This window comes from Corvus cornix, chromosome 3 (assembly GCF_000738735.6).
Source record: "Corvus cornix cornix isolate S_Up_H32 chromosome 3, ASM73873v5, whole genome shotgun sequence".
Classification (NCBI taxonomy): domain Eukaryota; kingdom Metazoa; phylum Chordata; class Aves; order Passeriformes; family Corvidae; genus Corvus; species Corvus cornix.
This window is the reverse complement of record NC_047056.1, coordinates 13018337-13045880: the sequence shown is the minus strand read 5'-3', so window position 1 is coordinate 13045880 and position 27544 is coordinate 13018337. Positions and strand designations below refer to the sequence as shown.

At 43.7% G+C, this 27544-nt stretch overlaps 1 protein-coding gene across 2 annotated transcripts; it reads right to left on the bottom strand.

The window, feature by feature from the left end:
* On the bottom strand, positions 1–25761 carry EPHX1 (epoxide hydrolase 1). Of its 2 annotated transcripts, none has more exons than XM_010393478.4 (9): positions 25458–25761; positions 13507–13691; positions 11902–12082; positions 9538–9765; positions 8357–8486; positions 7520–7734; positions 5372–5480; positions 4282–4407; positions 1–2770 (listed from the first exon to the last, which is right to left on the bottom strand). In XM_010393478.4, the coding sequence occupies exons 2-9, from the start codon at positions 13684–13686 to the stop codon at positions 2545–2547; spliced, it is 1395 nt and encodes a 464-aa protein (XP_010391780.1). In that variant the 5' UTR covers positions 13687–13691; positions 25458–25761; the 3' UTR covers positions 1–2544. The 2 variants fall into 2 exon arrangements, with proteins under 2 accessions (XP_010391780.1, XP_019138018.1); XM_019282473.3 differs by lacking the exon at positions 25458–25761 and adding an exon at positions 14094–14166.
* Between the last annotated feature and the right edge of the window lie 1783 nt (positions 25762–27544).

Genomic DNA, 27544 nt, shown 5'->3' with positions numbered 1-27544 from the left:
TTTTTATCTAAGTGTAGGTAAGTAGGTGATGAACAACAGCTGCTGATAGCTGTGGGCTTAAGGTTTGAGAAGTGTGACATCAAAATTCAGAACAAACTCTGCTATATATCAGGTATTTAATCATAATTTTTAAGCTCCTAAAATCTACACCTTTTAGGTCCAGATTTTTCTCTCTTTCAGACAGAAGCTTATCAAACTCTGAAGAGCACTTACCTGCTGTGCAGAGCAGGGCAGGACATGCTCAGGTACTGCCTGTGCTCACTGTCATCGACTCAGAGTGCTGAGCACAATGAGGCACATTTGAAAATAGAAAGATTTTACAGGTGCTTGTTTTTGGTCCAGCTCTCGCTGATGACTGAGCCTGGCTGAGCTGCTGTAACAACAGATCCCAAACCAGAGTCCTGATACGCCTCCTTTCATCAAGGCTGGGCCCCTTCAAGCAGATCTGCTCCAGAAGGGAGAGAAGATGCTTCACTCCCATCTGAAAAGAGGTTTGGCAGATTCCACACAGCAAACTTGCTCCCCCCTTCCTTTATCTGCGTTGTGGCTGAGCAGTCCCTGGGGCACTGCTCAGTTATATCAGAATATGGCAGAGCTCCCTCACACCACAGCAGATGTCTGCATGTGCAGTAGCAAGGAGAGGGGCTGGGTGATCTCCAGCTCTGAAATATAAGGCCACACAGGGGACAGAGGAAAGGCTAAACCAAAGGGTCATAAATCAAGACTTGTGCAGGAGGGTGTGTAGTGCTACAGGTAGTGGTACCTGTAGCAGCTGTTCTTGTCAGAGGTGAGCTAATTCCTGCTGAATAAGGAACCCTCTTTCACTATACTGCTCCTGAAAGAAGTTTGGGGAAGGTCTTCTCCAAGGGGAGTCTATTTCAAAGGGAATGATTCTGTGTTTTCTTCCTGAGTGTTCAAAACAGACCTGCATCACACAATATTTTGCAAATGAGAACACAAATCTTGACTGAATGAAAGCATTTGCAATTAGGCATGGAATTAGTGCTCACTACTACTCTGGAAGCAGGTAGCTGTCCTAAAGAACTCAAGAACAGCTTGAGAATCAAATCTAGTAGGGAGACCTGAGAGCTCCTCTGCCTTGCACTACTGGCACCCAGGTGCAGCAGGCTGAGGAAAGGCAGCAAGAGGTCTCATCTCTGCTCAGAAAACTGATCTGGGCTGGTCCACAGCCCATCTGCCCTAATGATTTTCTGCCACGGCTGGTGGTGGCTTTCAGCACTAGGATTTGAATGTGCCCAGCAGGAGGGTCCACTTCCCTTCTGTGAAACAAACTACATGGTATGCTAGAGTCTAAAGCCTTGTGGGATGGAGCACGGATCTGCTGAGCAGCTCTTAGCTTCCATTTCAATTAAGATTGTGAAATAATACTAATCCATGCAAGTGCTATTGATAGATTGTATTTCCCTGTGCTTTCAGAAGTAGAGAAGACATCAGAAGTGACTGGAGAACAAAACCACACTGAAATCAGTCATCTGGATATGGTTTAAGACCTGTTTGAAGCTCAACTACACACGCTAGGGACAGGAGCTGGTAAAACCATACAGCCCTTCAATTTCCTTTGAGCAGTTTGCCTTCAATCTGACCTTTGTGACAGATGCAGTACAGAACTGATAGGTTCTGAACTGATGCTTCTGTTAGCTGGTACCAAGCAAAATCTCAGTTGTTAAGAAAATTAAAAGAATCAAAGAGGAGTTATTAAAAAATTTAATGCACTTTTCTTTTAATTTTGAATTAATCAGGTTTTTATTCTTTAGTAAGAGGTATTTACAATACCCTGCCAAAGCAGCACAAAGCCACAGCATGTTGAGCCTACCTAAGGCTATGATTTAGCTTAAGAGTACAAATTCAGAGCAGAGGTAGCTACTCCTACCCAACCCCTCCCCCTGGTCTGAGCTACAGGCACCTGTGTGCTTCAGCTCCTTCTCACATATCCCAGGAGCCTGGCACAGGGCACTCCAGCTCCTTCACAGCCAGGGAACTGCTCCACAGCCCAGGCTGGAAAAGAAAGGCAGCCAGCAGAAGGCAGTTTAAAGGTAATGTAGATCATCATCAGATGATTGATTGATTGATTGATTGATTGATGCACTCATGCAAGTTAAGTCCTGCCAGGCTGCTCCCCACCCTTTAAGTGAGGAACTTCATACTTACAGCAACTCAAATTTTACTGCTGCCATGAAAATAAAGGCCTTTCATAACAATTAAACTGTTACTAGGTACATTAGCAGTTGTGAGGTCTACTTTTCAATCTCAAAGCAAGAGTCAAGAATACTACAGAACACGTTTTAGAAGACAGCCAAGTACTCTTCATGCTACTTTCTTAGCCTAGCTGAACAAAAAAAAAAGCCCAACCTAAAATCAGTTGGTCCCCATGGCAGTATCTCATCGAGATACACTGCATTTTTCTTGCTGTCCTTGCTCACATCTGGTCAATAATAAGATCTAACTACATGGATTACAGTACACTTAGTAAGCCCTGTACATGTGCTAAGCTAAAAGTAACTACCCTGCCGTTTCTTAGGGAAGTTATTCCCCTTTCTTTTTCCAGAGTTGCTCTTTCTCTACTTTCCCCACAAATTGCAGAATATCTTTAGCAAGAAGTTCAGGTTCCTCAAAAGCTGCAAAATGGCCACCTCGAGGCATGAAGTGGAAGGAGACGATGTTGGTGTATTTCTTCTTGGCCCAAGCCTGGGGTGTGTGCAGGATTTCATTAGGGAAGGAGGCAATGCCAGTGGGTACCTGTACTGTGAGCCTGAGAGAGGAGAGAGAATCACTGTAATCTTCCAAACACTTAAACCTGCAACAAATCAAAAGTTCCAAGGGAATGCTCTTAAACAGTTGGGCACACTGTTGTTAGGCAATTAAAATTCAACTTCCATATCCTAAAAGTAAAGACAACGCTCTAACTCCTGAGGAAAAAAACTTGTATTTGTTTTTGCATACAGTGATATTAAAGCAATTTTGCAAGAGATCTTGAAAACAGCATGAAGGTCAGAAGCATGGAAACAGAACGGGGAGCCCTAGGATGTGGCGGGCAGCAAATTTCCTCTTGCTGCACACAAGGCTCCAATTGAGGGGCAAGCACACAATTTGTAAGGGCTGGAGAGAGATTTACAGAGAAGATAACCACCCAAATATGCTAAGCCTGGCAGGAGAACTGGAGGGGAGGCAGGGGAAGAACTACTTCAAAGGGGGGGAGAGGAGAGGAATAATAATAATCTAGACTGGTTCAGAAGCAACGTTTCTAAATGTGAGGCTATACCTTGTAAAGTAGCTCTTGCTTTTAACTGGCACAAATGCACAATACAGAACATTCTGAACATTAGGATGTGTAAGGAAGTGACTGGATTTGAGGGGAAGAGTCTCATAAAGTGGAATGATCCGTGCTCGTTATAAGAGCCACATTTTCTAGGTTTAAATATCCCATACACATAAGCTGCATTGTCAGAAATGACAGACTTTAAAATGTAGATACAAAAAGTGTTGGGCACGTAGCCACTGGAAGCCTGAGATCAGAATTTTACACAAGACTTTGAGACTCTGTCCTCTAGGCACGTAGAAGCTCACACAGCTCATCTCAAGCAGGCAGAACCAGAGCAAGATACTGCCCACAGCATAGCCACAACAGCTTCAGGAACTGAGTCAGCTTCCTGGGAGCATCATTTCACAGCTAAATAAATACCATGGCACTAAGCTGTGGTTGCAAACACCTCAGGGCAGGTTTAAGCCTTCACTCATACTCAAGCTCACACAATTATATGCAACTAAGCTGCTGTCTTAAGAGTGTGAGCAGCAGCAGGCACATCAGTCTCACTGACTCCTGAATGATGCAGTTTGTCAGTAGGCTAAAGTTGCTTCCAAAGGAAGGACTTAAGCCTTTTGCAAAAATAGGCAAACTGTGTCCAGAAATGGGCAAAAACTACAACCAACTAAACTAAACAAAACTGACTGCATGACTCACTCACAGACTAATTTAGTAACTGAAATAAAATCGGGAAGTACATGGATGCTCCATGAATGGGAAGCCCTCAAGCAGTGCCTCCAGTCAGATCTCTTCACTGATGGTTCAGGATTCCTACCTAAGCACCGTGTTTTGCAAGCACAACACAGTACATCAGCTAGCAGGTCTGTCTTGCAGAGGAGTATTGTGATAGAGCAGTCTTTTCCCTCAGCATTCAGAAACCTATAAAGCATGAGCAATCCATCTGCAACCATAAAATTAAGATCAGGGCAAAATATTTAAAGGGAAGAAGCCACGCTTACTTTTCATGTTTCTGTGTGCCTATCCCCTTCTGGAAGTTTTCTTTGTAGAAACGCATCGAGGAGACAATGCAGCCTGACACCCAGTAGATCATGACATTGGTGAGCAGATCATCCAGGCTGAACTTCCTGAAGAGGCAAGCCCAAGAGATTGCTTAGTTAGACCTGAACACTGATGTGCATCACTTTAGCAGGGACTTGACTTTGGTTCGGTTGTAAGGAAACAAAAAAAAAGTTACAGGAAAAAGAACCAGTTAATTTGGTTAGGAGTGGAGAGGTGAAGTTACTACTCCCCCTCTGTCTGCCAGTGACCAGTTAAGGATGCTAAAGGCTTTCAGACAGACTGGGAAGTGACATTTTAACTCCTACACGGAGGGCAGATTCCAACAAGCACCTTATGCCCCAGCATGGCTGTCCACAGACTGGGAGGGTGGGAGCAGAACAGCACATGCAACAGCTGGTGCCATTTATTAATGATAATCTGAAATGCTACTGTGAGCCTTCAACACAGCCATCATAACCCAACAAGTGCTGTAAACAGTGCATGTTTCATATAAAATCATCAGCTGCATGCAGTGCAAACAGTCCATTCAAATCTGCTGCCACTGGGCCTTTCCATAGCATGCCCCCTCTCTCCATTCCTGCCAGGTAGTTCTCAAAGGGAGTTTCATCTCTGATTTCTGCTGCACACTAAACATAATCCTTTATTAGCAAATGGTAGGTAGATGAAGCAGTAACAATCAATCCAAAGCCAATTCACAGTGAGTTAATTGTTAGTATTACAATGAATCATGAGTTCCCAGCATTTTAATGTGGGCTAAACTTTTGGTCCTAATGAGATTCTTCCCCCAAGTCAGTTTTTAATATCCAGGAGTTGCAGGGTGTATTTCTTTTCTTAGGAGATCGAAGTGGGAAGGGAATTCATCACCTTCCATGGCCTGTTTGCCTCTCTGTGTGCTGTAGGGCAGCTCTGCACCAGCTGTGGTCACTACAGGCTCCCTGAGGTGTGAGGTGACCACTTCAGACAAACCTCTTCAGCTGTGACTCTGGGCTTAATCACCTCATCCAAAATGGCAGGAGAGAAAGGGCTTACCTCTCCAGACCTCCATCCTCTAGATTCTGGAATTCCATATCAGTCCATGAAGAAAACTTCTCCAAGATGTATGCAGCCAGTCCTACAGGAGAGTCATTCAAACCACAGCCTGTAAAGGAGGAGGAAAATTTAACTAAAATGGTGATATGCAACTACTGAGAGTGTTAGAACAGCTGCCTATTATAATACAGGGGATGTAACTTTACAGAGCTGTTCCATCAGCTGCTTTCTTAAATAAATAAAGTAGTACAATGAATTGGAGCCATTTAATGCCAAATCACAGACTGAGAGTATCTGCAAAGGAGCAGGCTCCACATTAGCTCACACTGAACGTTTTTTGAACTGATGTAACAGTATTGGATTTCTGCTGCCTTTTCTTTTTTTCTGGTAAGCTAGTAAGATTAAGCTCTATGTGCCAAGGAGGGTTTGCTTCCATTAATCTGGGAGTTGTCATGTATTAAACAGCATTACAGAGCCAAACCCCACATGCCCACACATGACCAAGAGGATTTGCAGCATTATCTAACAGCAAAACATTTTAAGGATTATTAGAAAGTCATTAAGGAACAGCAAGGCTCTACTAAACAGTCCATCTTCTAAATTAGCAACAGCAAACTGCCTTCATGTAGAACAAGCCTTAATATAGATTTTATAGTTTGCTTTCCTTGGACAGAAAAAAACACACCTGCACTTGGAACTTGGATCACACAGATCCCAGTGCTGTGAAATACAGGGACCGTACACTGTCCCAGCTTCTCAGTAAAACATGAGGAAAAGCTGTTCCCAAGGAACAGCAATGCATTTGAAGTTCCATCCATGCAACCCAGCCTTCCAGGAAGATGCCTAATGCTGCAGCTGGCACAATTTCATCAGTAATTGCTATTTAAACACAACAGTGCAATTTCAGTTATTAAGCAACTACTACTGATAACCAAAATAGCAAGTATTTGAAAAAGTTCTGTTGAGCACACTTTCCAGATCTGCTGGACATGGCAAGCAGTAGTCTGTTCTCACCTGCTTACTGTGAGTAGAGTACATCTGCTTACATAGAAAAAACCCTGATACTGCTCCTAAGAGCACTTGGAATACAGGCATTTCTGTCAGAAATGTCTTCAAAGCATTCTTCTCTCCTTTCAGGAACCTGCCACTGCCCTGCTCCTCTCTTCTTTGTCCTGAGAATTGCAGGAATGCTCCAGCTCCCAAAGCATGATCTGGCTGCTGGTTACCAGTCTGCACAGTCTGCTCTGACAGACCACACGACTGGTAAGGACAAGAATCAGCCAAAATTCTGATTGCAAAGGAGCATGGCTTTGGCATCTCTCAGCTATTAGCTTCCCTCTCTGCCCTAAAGCACAAAAGACTGGCAATTTTTAGAAACCAAAACCCAACGGAAGCAAAATTATTTTAAATCCAAAAATTATCCTTTTGCCTACACATTTTAAGAACATACCTGCCTCTGGAGGTTTTATGGAAAACCATTACGAAATATTTTCCTTAGCTATGTTTTTAATAAAATCCATCCGTGAATTGCTGCTGCACTGAACTAAAATGTAGTCAGTACTCCTGACTCAGTTGTCCAAATCAGTCACAAAAGATGTTTTTAAAATAGAAACACTTAATACTCAGATACTTAGAGTAGTTAAACCATCTGAGTGACTAGCTCGCCTAGAAAGAACACTCATAACTACAATTTTTTTCCTTGAAAGTCTCCAAGTGATTCAGAACAATGAGTGAAAGTGAAATTTGATTTTACTTCTCAGGTATTACTTATCCCTATAATAAATAAGCTACATTGTGTGCTGAGACAGCTAAAAGCTTCTTGTAGTTTACATTATTTGAATGTGATCCATTCTCTGAGAAGAAACTATCTTTTGCTCTCAGCAGAGCTGCATTTGAAATGGAATAGCAGCCCCCAGTGATAGCAGAAGTGGAAAAATATTAAACAATCTATTTTATTTATGAAAACTGGAAAATGAGGTCAGTGGCACTTGGAGCATGCTCAGTTTGTAACGTGCAGATACACTGCAAAACCAAATTATTTTCTGCATATTTTTAGCAGTACATTTTGTGTCTATGAAAGTGCAACTAAAGTGAAGAGACTTAAGTATTCCAAGCTCAAAAGGTTGTGGGTTTTTTTGTTTGTTTTACCAACAGTATCTGGCTTTGTAGCCTGTATGTGAGCATAGCCAGACTCCGACAAGATCCTGTAGAGCCCTTTTTTCAAGAAGGGGAACATCCTCCTGACATCTTCATCCTGGAATCCAAAGAGCCCTGGGAAGTACCGGCCCAGCAGGACAGAGAGCAGGTGAGTGAGTCCCAGCTTTGAAACTGAGGCCATATTTAAATGGAGACCTTTCACATGGCTAAAGACAAAAACAGAAAAAGCCCCACAAGTTAACAAAAAGTTAACAAAAGCTCAAAGTTGTTGTATTTAGAGTCATAGAATATCCTGAGTTGGAAGGGACCCACAAGGATCATCAAAGTCCAGCTCCTGGCCCTTCACAGGACAGCCCCAAGAATCACACCACGTGCCTGAGAGCATTGCCCAAACGCTTCTTGAACTCTGCCAGGCTTGGTGCTGTGACCTGTAACATTTGAAATGGACATACTTGAATTCCAGCCTGTTAATTACATCATGACCTCAGCTGCCCTTTTAGTGTGGCTTTTCACACAAAGATGACAAGTCAGAGGGACAACTGTCAGTAATCAGCACACACTCCAGGGCACCAAGCCACAAATCCTCCCTTATTTTTCTTTACAGGTATGTGTCCCAGTCCAGACCTCAGCGAGGCCACTATAAAACTACTGCACAACTGTTTGAAAGAAAAAGCATTTAATATAAACTAAAGTATGTAATTTTGCATCATTGCTTAACACTGAGCATCAAAGAAAGAAGCTACACAGTGAGGACTTGGGCAGGAACTCCCAAGTGCACAAGAAATAACTATTCAGAGAGTAAAACAGCTGTACCAACGGGGTACTCACTTGGGAGCTATCTGGGCCAGGTTGGTGCAGATGAGCCAGCCCCAGTCACCACCCTGGGTGTAGAACTCATTGAATCCCAGTCTGAGCATCAACTCATAAAAAACAGAAGCGGCACTCACGGAATTGAAGTCTGCATTAGAAGAAAAGAACACTATTTCGTACTAATTCCACCCACACTTCTGACCCTGAAGCATTGATTCTCCACATCAAGGCAACGTTCAAGTTCCTCAAAAGCTTCAAGTCCAATTCTCCTTGCCTGTCTGTCTGACTGACTGCATGGAAGCCCTTGCTCAGCATCCAGGCAGGGTCTAGAGAGCAAGCAGAAACCATGAGGAGGACAAACTCCAGCCTTTGTTGCTGACTGGTGTTCTCCCAGTTGTCCATGCACTTGCCCCACCACGGGGCTGCCAGAGTCCTTTAAACTCAGCTCTGTCCATACTCCATCTGAGCCCCATCAGAGGCACAGAGAGTTCCCCAGGGAGTGTGTTTCTGTTTTGTCTGCTGGGAGCACAGTCTTCTCTTAATGATAGTTGGAAAATCTTGTTTCCACCAGTGATGCACTTCTGCACTGCTTCTGCACACTGACCATGTAAATTTTAGCCAGGGAAGCTGAAAAAAGCAAAGCCAACCTTCCCCTGCTGGTCATTCACCCGCACATGTAATTAAATGCTAAACTCAGTAGCACTTTAAACACTTCCAGGCTTCAATTTGCTGCAGCTTGTGTTTGTATCCCTCAGAGCACAAGCTGAGCAAGCAGGTATTTGGCTACAATCTGCCACATGGATACATGAACTGCTTCGTTTCACCTCTTCCTTCTCACCTACTTGTACAATGCTGTCAAATATGGATTCAAAACACCCAAAAGGAACAGCAGTAAATTAAATTACCCTGCCTGCTCACTCACAGACAATTCGTGGATGCAATTACAATTCTTGAGTTGTCACTTCATAGCTTTTTATGGTGCTTTTAAAATTATCCATCTACACGTTGCTCCAGAAACTAGCCAGTGATGTCACCCAAAATCACCCCCTTATCTCCCTCCTCCCACATGACACACAGGATCTCTGCTTCCTCACCGGGAAAACAAGAAGTGTGTAACAGGAGTTGCTGTTCTGCTAACAGAGGCTGTCTCACTGTGAGACTGGGCTTGTGGGGGTTCAGTTTCTTCTCATGTGACATACCTTTTTTGTGGGGTGCTTCTGAGAAACCATAACCAGGGATAGATGGGCAAATGACCTCAAAAATGTGCTCATCACTGAGGCCGTGGCTTGCGGGATCCGTCAGGAGAGGGATAATTTTGTAGAACTCGTAAAATGAGCCAGGCCAACCATGAACCATTAGTAGTGGCTTTGCAGCCTGGCCTTCAGGCAAACGAGGAGGCTTTACATGAACAAAATGGATATCAATGCCTGTAAAAAATAAAATCATTAGTTAGCATGCCCAAATTTACCATGGCACTGAAACTAATCACAGAACAGATGATGAATAAAGCTTTCCTCCAGTCTTTTTTTTTTGTGAGCGTGCAAACACACTGCACCTCTCTGGATACATTTATCCAAGGACCTTATAGTACTTTATAACGGGCAATTAAGCATCACAGCAGCCAAATGAGGTTGGCTATTTCTGGTTTAAAATAAATTGGCAAATTAAGACATAGAAGTGAAGCAATCTACCAACGGTAACACATTGACTCACACAGCTTACAGGCAGAGGAGACAATTACGTCATTTAGTCCAAGTGCCCTTAAATCTTACCCAAATGTCCCTACATGGCACGGGATAGGCCTCAGTCAGCCACAGATTTTTCTTCCTGAAAGGCCTACAACAGCAGCTTGAAGGCACCAAGAGATAGGGAATCCATCACAACTTGCAGCTGTTGGTTCGGGGGCATTAATCACTTTCCTCATTTTGTTCATGCCTTACTTTCCATTTGAACATGTCTGGCTTGTATCCCCAGCCACTGACCCTAAATGCTACAGCAAAAGGCATTTTAAAAGCCCTCAGTAAGTATTCTCTGCCTGTGGAAGCCTCCTGTAATCAGGTCACACATCTTAACAGCTGATAAGCCAGTCATGCCGAATCAAGGATTTTATGCCTGGCTAAAAGAGAGTTAAAGTGTTCATTTTTGTAGTTCTTTCCTACCCTTTGTCCAAAGCTTTCAATATCTCTCTGAGTAAACCAAAATGGGAAACTCTCCTGGTTGTTCAGTACGAAGGTAAAAACTGCAGTGTGGTTTCCATTGTGATCCTTTCCAGCAGGAAAGCTTCACGCAGCACTGCACTACCTGCTTCAGGTGAACTGCTCTTCCTCAAACTAACTCAGGGCTTCGTTTTCCAGGAAACAGGAATTTGTTCCCAGCAGAGCCTGAATGCCTCATTTCTTGATGTATTTTAGCATATTTTACTCACATCAACTCCAGTTCACCAGCAATCCCACCCTCTTTCACTGACTTGAGATTTCCCCATCCTTGACACTTCTGTGAATCTCTGTATTCTCTGAAAAGCTTTCAAGTGATGACAGAAGGTAGGAATCTGATACACGGAATGTTTGACCTTGTCTTTTCATATCTCCCCTCTGTAATCTTTCCCAACACTGACATTTCCCTTCCCATTGCTATACATAGTGCATTGTCCTTAGCTGCTTCACCCTTTCTTGTCTCAGATGGTGCTTTTTTCTTCTTTTTTAAGGGAAGGCTTTTTGGTTTTATCTTTTTCAGCACTAACATCACTTAAATAAATGCTTTATGTTCTAACCACTATGTAACACCATTTATTGTCCCAAATCCATTTAACATATTGTGGCATACTGCACCATTTGAAATAACACACAACTATGGGTGCAAGTAAAAATGTAACAAAATCCTCTGGTAAGGTTAAATTTTGCCATCATGTCAGACAATTGCCTGCTGTGCTCTAGATCTACAACTGCAGCCCCAAAAGACCCAAGCACCACCCTAAATCAGGCATTTGAAAAAGCCCAGTCTGACCAAGCTCCAGCACCAGCAGAGCTTGGCTGAATGAACTCTTTGGAAAGGTGCAGTGTGCTCTGAATGAAGAACCATCCCCTCACACCTGGCAGCACACCAATCCCAGGGGAAAGGCACTGTGCATTCTTAGGCCTGGGAATGCTTGAAGAGGTGCAGCAGAGCACATCTGCCCTGCCAGGCAGGGACATCCTGCCCAGCTGAGGAGGGCTGCCAGGCTGATCGCTTCACTGTGGGAATGTTTGCACGACTGCATGCGAGTCAGGGAACATGTGTACATGTTAAGATCCACTTCTGCTTCCAAACACCCGTGCCTGGCTCCTGCTAACACCAGCTGACAGCCCGCTCAAGCACAGGGAATTCTACTTGTCATGCCTTGTCCTAAAGGCCTCAGTTACAGTGAAGGAGTTCCTTGCTGCTTCGGCAGTGATGCCAGTGATCCAGACCATGGCAGCCAGAGAGGGAAGGCCCACGTGACACAACCAGAGCCTTCTTCCCACCAAGTTCCCTTGCAGACAAATGTATCTATTACTGTTTATATTTTAAGGGTAAAAGCTACACACCTTGAATCTTTGTTTTGAATTGTGGGTACTTGTTGAGGACTTCAACTTGTTTCTTCCAATTGAACTGGTTTTTCCAGTAGGACACAACCTTCCTGAGATGCACTGAGTTAGTCCCATAATGGAAGCAACTGTCCTCCAGTGGCTCAGTGAATCGAGCCTGGTCAAGTCTCCTAAATAAGTCCTACAGGGAAAAAGAAAGAACAGACATTAAAAGCATTTGTGTCTGCTGCCTTGGGCTCTACTGTGTATGGTTTCTAGTTATTCCCAAGTGAAATGGAAACAATGGAAATAACATCTCTAATTAGACACCTGTGCCTTTTGCTGATGCTCCATCAGCTGTTCCAATTCCTTTCCTCCTCCAGATGGCCTCCTTCCTCTTCCATTCACAGCTGTTCTCAGCCTTTGTTCTGCAGGGCTCCCTAACCTGTCTGCCAGGCTGACAACCACAGAGGGCAAGACGCTCTGCTGGCACTGCTGTGGCTTCACGTTTTAAGTCTTGCTGCATTTCCAGGGTACTTTCCTCACAATCAACGCATGAATCTGGCCCAAATCTTTTGCTTTCCTTCCCGGACTCAGGGGTGGGAGGTCTTCTCTGGGAAACACTCGGAAGGATTTTGCATAGACAGAAAGTTGGTGAAACTAGACCGATATTATAGTTTGCCAGTCTGGAATAACAATGACAGTCACCTTCCCACTGCACTTCAGGGGTACAGGGGCTGCTAATGATGCTGCAAGATCACTCTAAAATCACTCAGCAGGGACGGACTGCCAAGAGCCCTTTCCTACCACAAACAGAACCCCAGAGTAGCTGAGGGTGAAAGGCAGGTCTGGAAATCTAACCCTGCTCAAACATTTTAAAGTTAGAAATTATCCAGCTTAGCATCTGCAGTGTAATGGGAAAACATAACAGAGATCAATGTCCCTTGATACTACTAAGAAGGGCAAGCAAAGTGTTAAAAAACCCAAGTCTTGCTGAGAAATTAGGAATCTATTGTAAATTAATAATATGAGCAATCCCATGAGTATTGTTTGAACCATGACTCCACAAAGACCTATGAAATCGTTCAATCCCTGGCTTAAACACTCACAATCAAAATCTTTCTATCCAACAAATTCTGCAACGTATGTGTTTACTGTAATTACCACAGTAATTTAGTGTTGACCAAAGTAGACTATTAATTACAGAAGAATCAGCATCCAACACAGCTGCAAACATAAAGCAGTCAAGAAAATGAGGTATTTGTAATTGCTTTGGAAAGAAAGGGGGAAAAAACGACATTGTTCTTATTCTGGTCTATACAAACTGAGGAAAATGCACAAACAGAAAAACAGAGTTGAGTAATCTGTAATATCATTTTTATGTTTATTGGGCTTTGCAGAGTAGGTTTATTTACCAGCAATTTTCCAGGAGCCAGCTGAGAACAAAATGACACAGTGAGATCTGCCTATTCATACCTGTCTTCTAAAGTACTGAAAAATCCCTTCCCCCAAGACTTGGACATCTCAGGCACTCAACTGGTTCAATTTAAAAATTACTTCCAAACATGTCCTGCATTTATTTGGCCATTTCTTCCTTCCCTCCCCCCAGCACAGAGATTTGCTTACACTCAGCTCTTCCTCTGTAGTCTCCACCTTAAATGGCCGAACACTTGTGTCTTCTTGAGTCACAGGCTTTTGTCCCTTGCCCCACCACCCATCTTTGAAGGGCAGTGTCTCTTCTTTCTTTTTGGAAAACAAGAAGTAGATGAGGAGCGTCCCCAGGACCAGGACCACCTCGAGCAGCATAATGCCTGCAAGAGAAGAGCAGACCTCTGTTAAGCCAAATCAGCTCAGGGAGACACACATTCTTTGTGAAGACTACAAAGGTTTTCCCTTTTTAGACAGGATTCCAGCTACAGGATCTTCTGGCACTCACATGACATCGATACTTCTGTGAAATTTCTGAAACAGAATGTTTTAACCTACTCAGATGGGGAAGAATTGTTTTAAATAAAAAGACCTATAATAAAAACAGAACTCAAAGCAAGTAAAGAGATTATGTGGCAATTCAAGAGTCATTATAATGTAAATATAACAAACATAACATAATAATTATAATTATGTAATTCACATTTAATGCTTTCTCTTCCTCTGAAGCTCTAGATTCCCAACAAATCCCAAAGCAGAGCATCCCTTCAGCAAGGCTTACACACCTACTGCTGTAGATTTGGAGGGAAAGGAAAACAACACGTATACACAGAATAAAAAGTGAACAGTGTGAGGGCAGCCACCTTGTACCTCCCAGTCAGCCAGGAAGTGGAGCAGGGATATATTTGCATAACCCTTGAACAGCAGTGCAAAGGGTAGTTGGACCTTCCCCTTCCTTCTCCCTGTGAACTATTTTAAAGAGAAAACAAAAGCCCATGCTCTAAAAGGTGATCACATTCCCAAGGGATAAAATTCTGTCAAGGTGAAGAGCAACCTGATTTCGCAGCACATCTGCATAACCCTGCTGCAGGGCTGCTGTGCTTCAGTCAAACAGAACATCTTAAAAAAAAAGAAAAAAAATCCATTTTGAATGTATTTGGACTATTTCATGCTGCAAGTAGAAAAAACACTTAGACTCTCTTTAATAATTAATGTTTTCAAGCATGCCTTTAAGTATAAGAAATGTTTGTAAGGTGGTTTGGGGAACAGTACTGTCATCATTTTAATGCATAATTTTAAAGAATGTCGTGCTTCAAACACTCGTTTGCTGGGGAATTGCTAAGACATCAAGTATTTAAAAACTTCTGTAGGGCAAGGATTGTTTATGACCCAGAACGTCTTCATTCTCTCTAGAGCCAGAAGGTTTTGTTGGTTTTGCTGCTGCAGAGTAATTTGATGCTCTGGAATGGCTCAAAGAGTCATCAGAATGCACCAAATTTACTCCTGGATCGAAACAGGAATTTTAACACAAGTTAACGGGAATTCACAGGATTAGAGCAGGAATGAAACTGAATTAAATCATTTAAGTGCCTTTATATGACAGCTCAGGTTTTAGTCAACTTATTGAGTTTAATTTTCTAATGGCTGACAATAAATAAATAAATAATAAGTCAAGATAAGCACCCATTAAAACATTTGTACAGAAGCCAAGCCCTGTGCAGATTGAACAAGCTACCAAAAAAAAAAAGCAACTATTTTTCACACATGCAAGTGCTACAGCCTTGCAAGTGCCTGAATCCTCAGAGGCTGGAGCTATTGGGAATGATAGGCACTGAGAAAATTTGATTCATTTGTTTCACTGGTGCTCCCATAATTTCTGCCACTTGTTTTTCTTCACAATGTTACCTGGAGCACAAGACAACACTTTCCCCACCTTTACAACACCCAGGCCATAACTTACCTTAGAATTAAAAAGTTTATCCAATTTCAGCTTGCCTCAGCACACAAACCAATGCAGTTTAGGAGCATCCTGAGCACAATTAAATTTTACTGCAAAGCAGAACTGGAGGGGCTTCTAAAAACCTCAGAGCACTTTGCACAGAAATGATTTTTACCTACCACAGTATTTTGTAACATTTCTACTCCTAAGCCTTCACGGAGAGAACCAGCAACTCCCCTGAAATCACAACACAACTCAGGCCGCGTCTAGACTGGAAAGGTTCACCACCAGAACTGTGTAAACACCACACAGAAAAATCCAAACTCTTGGCCAACTCCAATCTGTTTCCAAAGCCCCCCGACAAACAGTAGTGCTGCTGTCAGTGCCAGCCCCGCTGGGCAGGCAGAATGGCTGGGCTACCTACAAAACCAGAGCACTCCTTCTCCTGGCTCCTGCTGCATCAGCACCACGGCCTCTGCCAGCACAGCGACAGAGGCACAGCACCCAACACGGAACTGCTCTGCCCAGGAACAGAACCTCAGCCCCTTCCTCAGCACAAAACTCTCATGTCCTAAGGCACTGGAGTACCCAGAGCTACAGAACCATTTCTGCTCCCCCCATCTGCTCTGGAGGACACTTGAGAAAGCAGAATTTTCTCAGCACAAGACCTGGGGAGGGGTTGTGTGCAAATGTGTGTATTTTGCATTCGCCCTGGACTGCGTGTGGAAAGAACGCGCTGTGTGAACAGACACCCATTTTTGCAGTGAATTCCAAACACACTTGAGGACGAGCTTGTTTACAATCCAGTAGTAAGTGCCAAAATCAGCTTCAGGTCTCACAAGAATCCTGTCTTCTACTGCAGAGAGTTGGAGCTGGTGACAAACTGATTTGCATGAGATGTCATCCTGACTTGGAAGCAGCTGCCTCTGGTATCGGTTGGATTATCTTTTGCTAACACAGAGACCCTCTGTATTCAATCTCTCAGTTCCCTTGAAAGTGCCTGTAAAATTCCTGATTATAATGAACACGGGACCCAGAGCTCTAACTATGTCACATTTTTCTCTGAGTGCCCAGGAAGGGAAGGGCCAAGTGCGTCAGCAGTATTTGGACTCGCACCAGTTCACAGCGCACTCGAGGGGATTGTTTTGTGAGGGATGAGCTGCTGGGATGCAGCATGTTCCAACCAACAGCTCCAGCCTGGGCCCAGAGGAGGCCACTCAGAGCAGTGATTTCCCATGTTCACTATTCAAGCTACTTCTCTAGAACTCTTGTGTGTTGTTTGAGCAGCACAAAGCAACCTCAGTCGTGATGCATCTGCACCAGAATTTCCTCCGTTAATCACTGCTGAGATCAGTGGTGAAATGGAAGCTATCAGCTCCTTAACACTTGTTTCAGCTGCAGCAATACAGCACCACGAGTGTGGAAGGACAAACAGGTAGAGTAACACTTTTCTACCCTCAGTTTTCAGAGATGTCAACAACAAAGCTGGTGGTTTTGTTGTCTGAAGTCTCTTGATGCAACCACACTGGCACGCTGCCTTTATAAACCAGTACTTCAAAGGGAGTTCATGTATTGGTTTGGCTTTTCCCTCTTTTTAGGTGACCAAAGGCAAGACCTTAGAAGGAAATATTTCCATTTATTCCATGGTCCTTGGGCTCCAAGACTTTGCTGTACCCCAGGGTGGATATTGTTTACAGACAGCACTTAAACACTTTAGACAGTACTTTTATCCTAAAGAGCTCAAGGAAGAATGCTTTTGGTTTGCTGCTTTAAAAACATGTTTTGAAAGAAAAATGTTGAAATGCAATGGGCCCAGTAAATAGCCCAAAACCAAGCTCCTCTTGAAGAAGGCCAAGCACATCTCAAGAAATATGTTTGCAAGGAGACCCCAAAACTTCCTTACAGTGTCTTACTGCTCCCTACTGGAAATAGTTTTTCAGGAAATAGTCCTGGTTTTCAGCACCTTTTTGCATTTTGATTTGTCCTCTGTCTGTGCATTAACATCAGAGCTAAGGGGCTCACAGGAACAGAGCAATTATTATTTACATCAAAACTATGTCCTGTCTCTTGCTCTGTCTTCACCAATACACAGGAGTAGATGCCCGAGAGAACAGCGCTCTTTATTTTCAGAAAGGTCATCTATGAAACAGCTTAATAGTAAAATCCCCACCTCCTTCTACAAGCAAACACTCATCTTTGCCTTGCAGCATTAGAACCCATCTCAAACACGTTGTTGGAGGAATAAGCAACTGTTCAGACCTTCAACCTAACGCTGGAAACGCGTTCTGGCCCAAACACAACCCAGCTGCTGTGAACGATGCACAACACCCGCAGCTCTGAGGGGTGCTGCCAAACTCTGCCAGCGCAAAACTGCTGCTGCATGGGTGAAGCAAGGCTGTGAGACTGATGTCATGATGATTTTTTGCTTTTTCTTTTATACCCCTTTTATATACCTTTTATAGCTTTTTGTATTCTTAGTGGTTTTTCAGCCTACATTCTTAGACTTACTTTGTCAAGCTAGGAGACTGAACACCTTAGAAGCCTCATAGTTAGGGATCAGAAGGCCCCAGACCCCAAGGTCCTCTCCACAACACACTTTGTAAACTAAGATAGGACCATCCAGGGGGAAGGCTCCTTGGGGAGGGGGCTCACTCAAGCCTCTCACTGGAGAATCTTTGATAGACAGGCTAATTAGTGAGACCTATAATGTTATACCAGGTCTATTGTGGGTGTGCATTGTGGTGTGCATCTCAGCGCATTCCACCCGGACATGGCGCACCTAAGGATCCTGAAAATAAATACTGAGGTAAAACCCCTTTTTCCCTTCTAACCGTGTTTGATTCTTGATTTTAAGACCAGGAAAAGGCTGCTTGGAGACACATGCCACAGTTAATCACAGCTTAGGGTTAATAACGTTTTCTCTCCAAGACTGGTTTACCAGCACACTGCGAGGGAGCTCAGAGCACTTGGCACACTCTCAGAGATACAGGGTTTATTGATTAATAATTACTCTGCAGGAGAGAGAACAGCTCAATTTAGAAGTTATTTTTCTGTTTATTTTTGTTCTCTTACATAAAGTCCCACATCAGGCTTTACCAAAAAGGCACCTCTCTGCTGCAGTGTCTTTGTTCACACATGGGTTTGCCCAAAGAGCAGCAATTGCAGGTTACTCTTCTTCCCAAGAGCCCTGAAGGAACAATAACCCCACTGAAGGACTTCAAAAACTTATGGCACCTGTAACAGGGTCCCTGAGGACTGCGACAGCTTAAAAGGGACTAAGACATGGCACAACCCCCACAGCTTCACCCTCAGTCTATGTCCTACCGTCTCCGGGCATCACATTTTTGCCATTATGTAGCACCAGAAACAGAAAACCATCAAGTCACTTGTAGAAGAAAACCTTCCTACTTCTGTAGTTTATGGAGCATTATGACAAGCTTGAAAATAGCTTAGCAATGCTGAAATTGCTTTGCATACAAGTGATAACATCTCCCAGGTGAACATGAAATGATACATTAACATTGTAGGGGAGGAGGGGAGGCAGGCATGGGATGAAATAAAGCGTCCTACTCAGGAAAGCAAATCAAAGACAGGAAATACAAATCCAACAGAGTTTCTGGCTTGTCTCAATAAGAAATTTAGCATTTACATTTTTTTATTGCCACAGGGAGGTGGCACACAATGCTATCTCCAGAACAGCAGGAAGAGATGGTATCGTCCTATTTTACAGGTTTTTTTCGAGACTGTTCACAATCAGAAATTAGCCAGTACAGAAGGAACCTAATTAGAAGGCTACAAGCAAGGAGTGAGGTCACGTCCCCAAAAGAGGGGAAACCACACTCTCTCAGGCTTCTGCCAGGAGTGGGGCATGCTACTCCCAGGACAGGGTTGGGGGTACACTGCTGAGGAACACCCCATGCCTGTGGCACTGAGGCACTGCTCCCGTGCAGCTCTTCACCTGCTTTGTCCCTTGGACAACAGGAACAAGCAACAGGGCCAGTTTAGGCTCTGGGGGTGCCCGAATGCATCACCCAGAACTTGCACTTACAGCACTTAGTCCTCCAGGCATGTTATTCCAGGGTAGTGGTTGAGCGCCTTACACAACACGTTCCCACCTCAGTTTTCCTACAATGACAATCAACTGTTAACTCTCCAGTACTACCCTGAAAGCCCACAGGCACTGAGACCCAAGTCTAGCTAAGTATAAAAGAAAAGCTGTATGGGACCAAGTTCACTGTTGTCCACTTTGCCTCACCCAGGGGCAGCATATTTATGTAACCACTGGCCAGTCAAAGCTGGTATCCTAATCACTATTTAAAATACTGCATTACCACATTCTTAAGAGGAAGAAAGTCAATTTACAAGAACACATATTTAAGAAACACTACTTGCTCTTTCAAAGCCATGCCCCACAGATTTTTTTGTGCTCCTTAAAAACATGATTCGTTTATCTCAATTTTCCTTATTTTGCTTCTATTATGCTTGAACAAACCCACTCCCTTTCAAGAGTCTAAAAAAAGCCTTTGGGCTACATAAACTCAAACTGACAGAATCCAGCTTGGGATCTGTGTGATGCCCATTATTGTGATCTAATGGCTGTGTGCATGATTCAGGAGAAAGGAGATGCACTCTCCATCTGCAATAATTTCTGTTTAAGACTCTGCAGACAGAAAAGCCATGAAAGGATTCTTAAATCAGCACTGTTCAGTCACGATGATTAAGGGTGAAAGAACTGTTCAAACTACCATAATAATGCATTAAGGTTAGATCATGCAAAGATTTTATCCTATTTATCTTATCCAGCCCTAACTCTTATTTAATGACCCTCAAATCCCAGCAAGAACAGGTTTTTTGCACAGGTGCAGAGAAGTGACAGTAGCCTGGCATACAATGGAGGGTGAACACAGCTGAAAGTGCTCTCAGTGCTCTCTCAAATTCCATCTAACAGTTAAAAGAGAGAAGGATACCATGCCAGCAACAAGTTTTTTAAACAGTTCTTAGCCACTATCCAGCCAACGAAATGACACAGTCCAACAGAGTCCAAACAACATCTTGAGCTTTACTTCAACATTTCATTCCTAGTGTCTGAAAAGAAATTATGACTAGCACATGGTTCTGTTTTGCCTTCCACTAGAATTTCTAGCAATAATGAGGTTAACCTCCTCATCCTATGCCAGTATCTGCATTTTACAGAAGGGGTGGAAAGATAGAGATATATGAAGATATAGAACCAAAAGAGTGAGATATTACAGATAAGGAAACGAGATTGAGGTAATTGCTCCTCAGGTCTTAAGGCAAATTAGGGCTCTATTTTTAGCTTCACCAAATCCTCCAGTACTGAAGAGTAAAAAGTTACCCTCCTTCCCTGCCATGGTATTATTGCCAATGTGTTGCCCACCCTGATCTCCAGATAAGACTTGTTTTCATGCCAAGCTGCTTGGTGGTACAGCACAGCATGTCCCCTTCTATTTACTGCAGGATCTTCCATTAGTCTAAGTCTCTGAAGATTCTTCCATGGAATCAGGGAGGGAAAGATCTTTCAGCTAGCAGATTTACAAGCTTTTTGTATTAGCACTGTTAGAAAACTGTGTTACTGAAACCTTTAATTATTAAAACATGCAGAATTGACGTATATGTGGTGCTTTAGAGGGGAAAAAAAAGAGTGCAAGTAGTTTGAGGTATGTAAGAACAAAGTACATGACAACCCTGCAGTTAAAAGAAGGTGTAGAGAAGGAAACGATGAATATAAAGACTGCCAGAGGAATTTTCTGGCAAACTGCAAGACAGATGAGGTGCACATTGTGAATTTAAATCAGGATCACAACTCCAAGTAGTAAGGGCAGCATGGATGAAAATGTGCTCCTTCCCCTGCGATGTGACTCCCACCTTCGGCTGTGACCCAAGATGACTTTCATCTTCTACGATGCCAGACTTCCTCTTACCTCTGACACCAGTATCCCTCTTACCTTTATGATGAGACTCCTTCCTCCATTTGTGAAGATTTCCTGCTTTTTTCTATGATGTCAGATTATTTCTTTCCTCTGTGATATCACACTCTCTCTTATCTCTATGGCAATTCCTCCCTTTCTCAGCAATCCCAGACTCCCTCCTTCCTACAGGAAGCCACATACCCTCTTACCTCTATGATGTCCAACTCCTTCATAGCTCTGTGATGCCACTCCTCCCTGCTTTCCTCAATGATGCCACTCTCTTCCTCCTTCACAATGCCAGACTCGCTCTTACCTCTGCACTGAGATGTGATGGCAGACCCTTCCTTCCTTCCTTCCCTTCCTTCCTCCCTCCCTCCCTTCCTTCCTTCCTCTCTTTGATGAGACTCTCCTTCCTTCACAATTCCTCTTACCTCCATGATGATACTCCTTCCTCCCTCTACTACTGCAGATTTCCTGCTTTTTTTTGATGCCAGACTCACTTTTCATATGTGATGCCACACTCCCTCTTATCTCTGAGATGTCCAAATCCATCATACCTCTGTGATGCCAGACTCCTTCCTTCCTCATTGATGCCAGACTCTTTTCTTTCTTCATGGTGCCAGACTTGCTCTTCCCTGTGTGTGAGACTCTCTCCTTCCTCAGTGTGAGATGACCTCAGTCCTCTGTAATGCCCAACTTTTCCACATTTCCTTCTTTTTCTCTCATGCCACAATTCCTCCTTCCTTGACAATGTCTGACTCCCTCTTACCTCTATGATGAGACTCCTTACCTCATCTATTATTTCAGATTTCCTTCTTTTTCTAGGAGACAATACTCCCTTGCCACAAAGCCTGAATACTCCAAGTATAATGCAAGAAATGTGCAAAATCATACATAAGACAACCAATTCATTTTGCCTAGAGCCGTAAGTATAAAAGGAAAAAGGAATATTAATTGTGACTATGGAAACAGGAAGAGATCAAAACTTGTTATCTCTCTATGAAGACTTCATTCCCAACAAGGAAAGGAACTTTGAATGATGCCAGAGGAGGGGAACAGATGGTAGTCATCATTTTCTGTCAAATAACTGCAACACCAAAAGGATGTGCCAGAGTAAACATGTAACAAGAACAATTCTTACTACTTCATCTCACTCTTAATAACAAATGTTTAAGTTCTGTTTTGGATTCATGGCCTTCATCTAGAAAAGTGCACTACCTGTACCCACCAGACTAGAGCAATTAACACTCTGGATGAAGCACCCAAGAGGTCCTTCAACAGAGCTTGGGTTCTGATTCATCATACATGGTGTTTTATCTGAGAGGAAGACTTGTCTTCTATCAGACAGCAAAGCACACCCAGGCTGCAGATACAGAACAAACAGGGAGAGCAAGAGTTATGTGTCTTCACTACAGAATTCACAAGATGAACAAAATTTGACTGCTGGGTGCAATAAATGTGAGAAGAATTGCTTGAGACTGAGAAAGAACAACAAACCCCAATACTTTGTTGAGCCCTTTCTTGTCCCATGGATTACACCAAAAAATCCCCCACAGAGATGTTTCAAAAAAACAAAAAAAAGTTGGAGGAATGTTGGAAAACAGCTCACTTTTAAGACAGGAAACCTAGCAAACAGCTCCTGTTCCTCAATCCAGCAGGATCCCTTCATAAACATGATCACAGGTAATTGCTTCATTGTGGCAAATACACTATTGAAAAAATCAACTAACAAAGCATGGCCACCACAATTCCCACTAAAATATTCCCAGGCCTGCCAATCAGAAAGCTTTTAATCAATAACAATGCACTTAAATACATATAAAAACTGAGAATGCTGCTTCAAAAAACCAACCATAAACCCCAGGGTATAGTCACATCACTGTCAGCCATCCTGCTATGTCTAGCATGACCAAGATATTAAAGCAAATGCCGCTTTAGAAGAAGATGGTTTGTGCTTTACTATTTATGTAAATACCCATTTACACACACAATGATGCTTTTAATTAAAAATAATGTGTTCAGAGGAAGAATCCAGGACTTTTTTAGCAGTAGTATTCAGAAGGGAAAGAAGTATCTTCAACATTAATTACAAGCAGACCAAAGCTCTTCAGAGAGAAGCAAGATGCTCTACTTTCCAAGTGACTTTTCTTCAGGGACTTACACAGTAATTAGAGATCTAGTTGCCACATTTGGAACTTGCACTTTAAAGAAGACTGCCCTGGATCTGGGATTGTGCATGGCATGAAGAAAATACTCCTGCAGGCCCAAAGAAGTAGTGGACACTCCACCACAAAGGTAAGGCTTTACCTCTTCTCATCTGGCCACAGAATTTGAATACTCCAACTATAATGCAAGAAATGTGCACAGGAATATGTAAGATAATCAATTTACTTTGCCTAGAGCTATAAAATGTACTTCACCTACCACCCCCAGCCCTGCTTTGCTACTTCTCCACTGACAAATTACTTGACAAACTATTACTGAAGCAACAAGTCTTTCTGGGAGTATCACCATTCCAGAATTATTACCCCAAACCTTTTCATTTACCTGTTGTAATTACTCAGAACAAATTGGTCCTTCCACCAAGGAGCCTGAGCTTGTTTCACAGTGCTTACAAGTTTAAAACATTGCCATTTTATGCCTAAAAATACTAGGTAGGCCTGAAAGCTTTGCTGAAACCCTGGATAAACAAATGGGCTGAAAAGAATTACACTGCCCTACAGGATGACCAAATACTTGAAGTACAGTAAATCAACAGGGGGCAAAAAAGCATTTGAAAACACACAGTAATCCAACACCTATTTTGGGCAATTCATACAGAGAAATTGCATGTGGATTCTGGCTGCACTGGTTATTACCAACCGTGCTCTATTTCAAATTATTTACTTCAAAACTATGATCACACGAAATAAAATAACAAACTCTGGAAGAAATAACAAGCCAGCAGAGTTTAAGAAAATCACACACAAATTTTTATATGAATTCAGACTGGAAAAGATGTAGAACAAAGAGCCATGAACTTGACACTGTACCAGAACCTTCCCCACAAAGACTTCAGCTCTGACAAAGATCTAATCCTGTCCTTGGACAACTTCAACTGTGGATTGATTTTCAAAGCTGCTTAATTGCTTTTGGGGCTATCTTCCATCGATTTTCAGTAAACATTAGCAATCTGTGCACTCAAGCCTCAGTTTTAGCTTACTTCAAACAGGAGTAATATCCGCTTCAGGGGAGAAGCACAGCATCTGCAAAGAGCAGTGCCAATCAAAATATGAACTCTGCATTTGTGGCTCTCTACGTAGCTTTGAGACATTGGCTTCTAAGACTGATCCTATCTTGTAGGTTCACCTAAAATAACTAGGCAAATTCTCTTCTTTTAGATAAAGTTATGCTAGGAAAAGAAGGGAAGAGAAAGCAGCCTAACTCAATAGAGTTGGAAAATTAAGCAATGCATTCGATAATGGTATGTTTTAACTGCTGGGCAGTCGAAATCCCAACTGAATTCTGACAAACTGAACCCAGCTTGAGCAGAGAGTACACAATTTGCTTAGTCTTTGCAGATTGCTCAATTATGCATCAAAATACGTGCATTAAAAGGTTTTCGTCTCATGCCTAAAATGCTTGTTCAGCAAAGGGAATTATGTATAAAGTACTCAATCAAACCATTTTCAGGTCTGGCAAAATTATCCGTAAATAAAGAAAACTTCAATTTCATATCCCCATTTAGAAATTAGTAAATAAACCAAACAGAAACCATTTACATGCCAATAGTTAAAGCCACTTACTCTAACTAAACAGGGAAACCTGGCCACATTCCCAAGGAACGCTAACTAAAATTGTTGTTTCCCTAAGCACTGGTAAGTCCCGCTTATCAGGGACCTTAACGCTGGAAAAGCACCCCTGGCTCCACCAAGCTGTTGGGAATGCCACATTCACTCCCCCACCAGGAATGCAGATTTGGGCCTTCCTGTTCCCGAAACCAACAAAAAGTCCCCAGACGACCCACTGCGTTATTCAGACTTGAACAATTCCCATTGTTAGGAGTACGCGCAGTACCGCGCTCCCTTTAAATCCCGGGCATCTACGGGCCGTCGGCGCAGCGCCCGCGGGCTTGGGCACACGGAATCGCTTGAAAAAGCGGATTCCCTTTACTGCATGGGAAGCTGAGGCTCCTCTCCCCGCCGGGGCACCGCTCGCATCCCGCCGCGGAACATCCCAAGCCCAGCCCGTCCCGCCGCACCGCGGCCCCCCCATCCCGGGACCGCGCCCGCCGCTCTCACCTGCCGGGCCGGGCCGGAGCGGGGCACCGCGCTCCCCGAGCCTCCCGAGCCTTCCCGAGCCTCCGGGGCCACCCCCCGGCCGTGCCCTCCCTCCGCAGCCCGCCGGGAGATGTAGTTCTGCCCGGGCCGGAGCTCCGGGGCAGGGCACAGAGGCCCCGCTGCCGCGCCGGCTTTGTCCCCTCAGCCCCCGCTGGGTTCCCGAGGCGCGGCGCTCCCCGAGCGCCCCAGGCTGCAGACGCTGGCTGCCCGCTGCCCTGCCGGGATTTGGGCACAGCCGCCGTGTGCGGTACCCCCTGGGAGCTCCCGAAGTGGCCTCTCAGCCGGGCTCAGCAGCGCTCGCTGCGTGGGAGTAGAGCTCAAGGGGAACACAGAGTGCTGCCCATCCGCAGCTGCTCTCCTGGGCAGCACGACTGTGCCCCACAGAAGGAACGCGCTGAAAACGCACCTAACAGGGCTGCTTTTTCCCTGAACCTGTGTTCTCCAGGGCCTGTCTTCCAAACTTGGGCAGAGAGATCTAAACAAGCCCCAGAAGGTCAAGCTGTAGCAACTCATCCCACCAGGAAAAACATAACAAGCAAATACTAAATTCTTCATCATCTCTGAGGTTTTTCCATTCAATCTCAGCTTTCACCTATCACTTCACTCCTAAGATCCAATCTTCCTTTTTCATCACCTCCACTCCATCTCAGCTCCCGTTTGGATTGTTGGGGTCTCAACAGACAGACTTGTGATCACAGATAATGATTCCTTTCACATCTTTCAACGTCTTTTGCCCAACCATCACAGTCTGCTCAAGCAGCCCTTTGCCCAGAGCCTTTGGTGCAGCTCTCAGGCTCTTTTGTTATGAGCAGCAATAGTACCTAAATTAAAGACTAGTCTTCTTTAAAGTAACATGTCCCTAAACTGTTCTGTAAGCAAGTTTTGTCCTTTTTTGTTGTTTTATTCTTCCACACAAAATGTGCTGATTTCTACCCCTTTTGGGGCATCTGTTTTCACAAACTGTTCCGTACTATTTTTCTTGAGACACCAAAAGCTTTAGTAGCAGTCCCTCTTTCTTCTGTAGGACTACAGGGATTTCACTTACACACAAATAAGACTGTGTTGAATTTCATGGTAAACATAACTTCTATAGGATGAAAATTAAAAATGCAAACGTGCTGTGTGCCAAGGTCATAACCCTTTATTACAGCTACCACTCAGATACTTGTCACGGTTTAACCCCAGCTGGCAGCCAAGTACCACAGAGTCAGTCACTCACTCCCCCACCAGCGGGATGGGGGTGAGAATCAGAGGAGTAGAAGTCAGATCATGGATAGAAATAAAGACATTTTAAGAAGTAAAGCAAAAGCCGCGTACACAAGGAAGGCAAAACAAGGAATTAACTCCTTGCTTCCCATGGGCAGGCAGGTGTTCAGCCTGGAAAGAAAGGCTCCATCACACATAGCAGTTACTGGGGAAAACAGCAGCTCCAAACATCCCCCGCTTCCTCCTTCTTCCCCCAGCTTTATATGCTGAACGTGATGCCCTGTGGTGTGGAATGCCCCCTTGGTCAGCGGGGGTCAGCTGTCCTGGTTGTGTCCCCTCCCAGCTCCTTGTGCACCCCCAGCCTGCTCACTGCTGGGGTGGGGTGAGGAGTAGAAAAGGCCTTGACTATGTGCAAATTCTGCTAAACAATAGCAAAAACATCTCTCTTTTATCAACACTGTTTTCAGCACAAATCCAAAACATAACTCTGTACCAGCTACTGCAAAGAAAATTACTCCAGCCAAAGCCAGCACAATACTCTATTTGACTATTTTAACTAATGAAAATTTGCATTTCTTCTGTCCTCTATTTGTTATAAGGATGCCAGTTCCAATCTCTAGTTACTAACTCCAGCCTCTGTAACTTGCTGAAGAGGTAGTGTCATACTTCATCCTGTCCCATGCTCTGAAAACAGGTGTGTTCAGTCATCCAGGAAAGCACCCTGTTACCGCTGAGGGCCTCCCAGTTCTTCCTCTTTTGAAGTGGACAGGGTAGTTCAAAGTCCCTATGATGGAGATATCCCTCTGACAAACACATTTTCCTGTGAGTGTCCACCCTCTTAA

Excerpts from the sequence above, each read along its gene's own strand:
- EPHX1 (XM_010393478.4), bottom strand. The coding sequence starts at position 13,686 with ATGCTGCTCGAGGTGGTCCTGGTCCTGGGGACGCTCCTCATCTACTTC. Across the intron at positions 8,487-9,537 it reads AGAAGCACCCCACAAAAAAG|ACTTCAATTCCGTGAGTGCC; the intron begins GTATGTCACATG and ends CTTCTAATGCAG. Across the intron at positions 4,408-5,371 it reads GAGGATGGAGGTCTGGAGAG|GAAGTTCAGCCTGGATGATC; the intron begins GTAAGCCCTTTC and ends TTGCCTCTTCAG.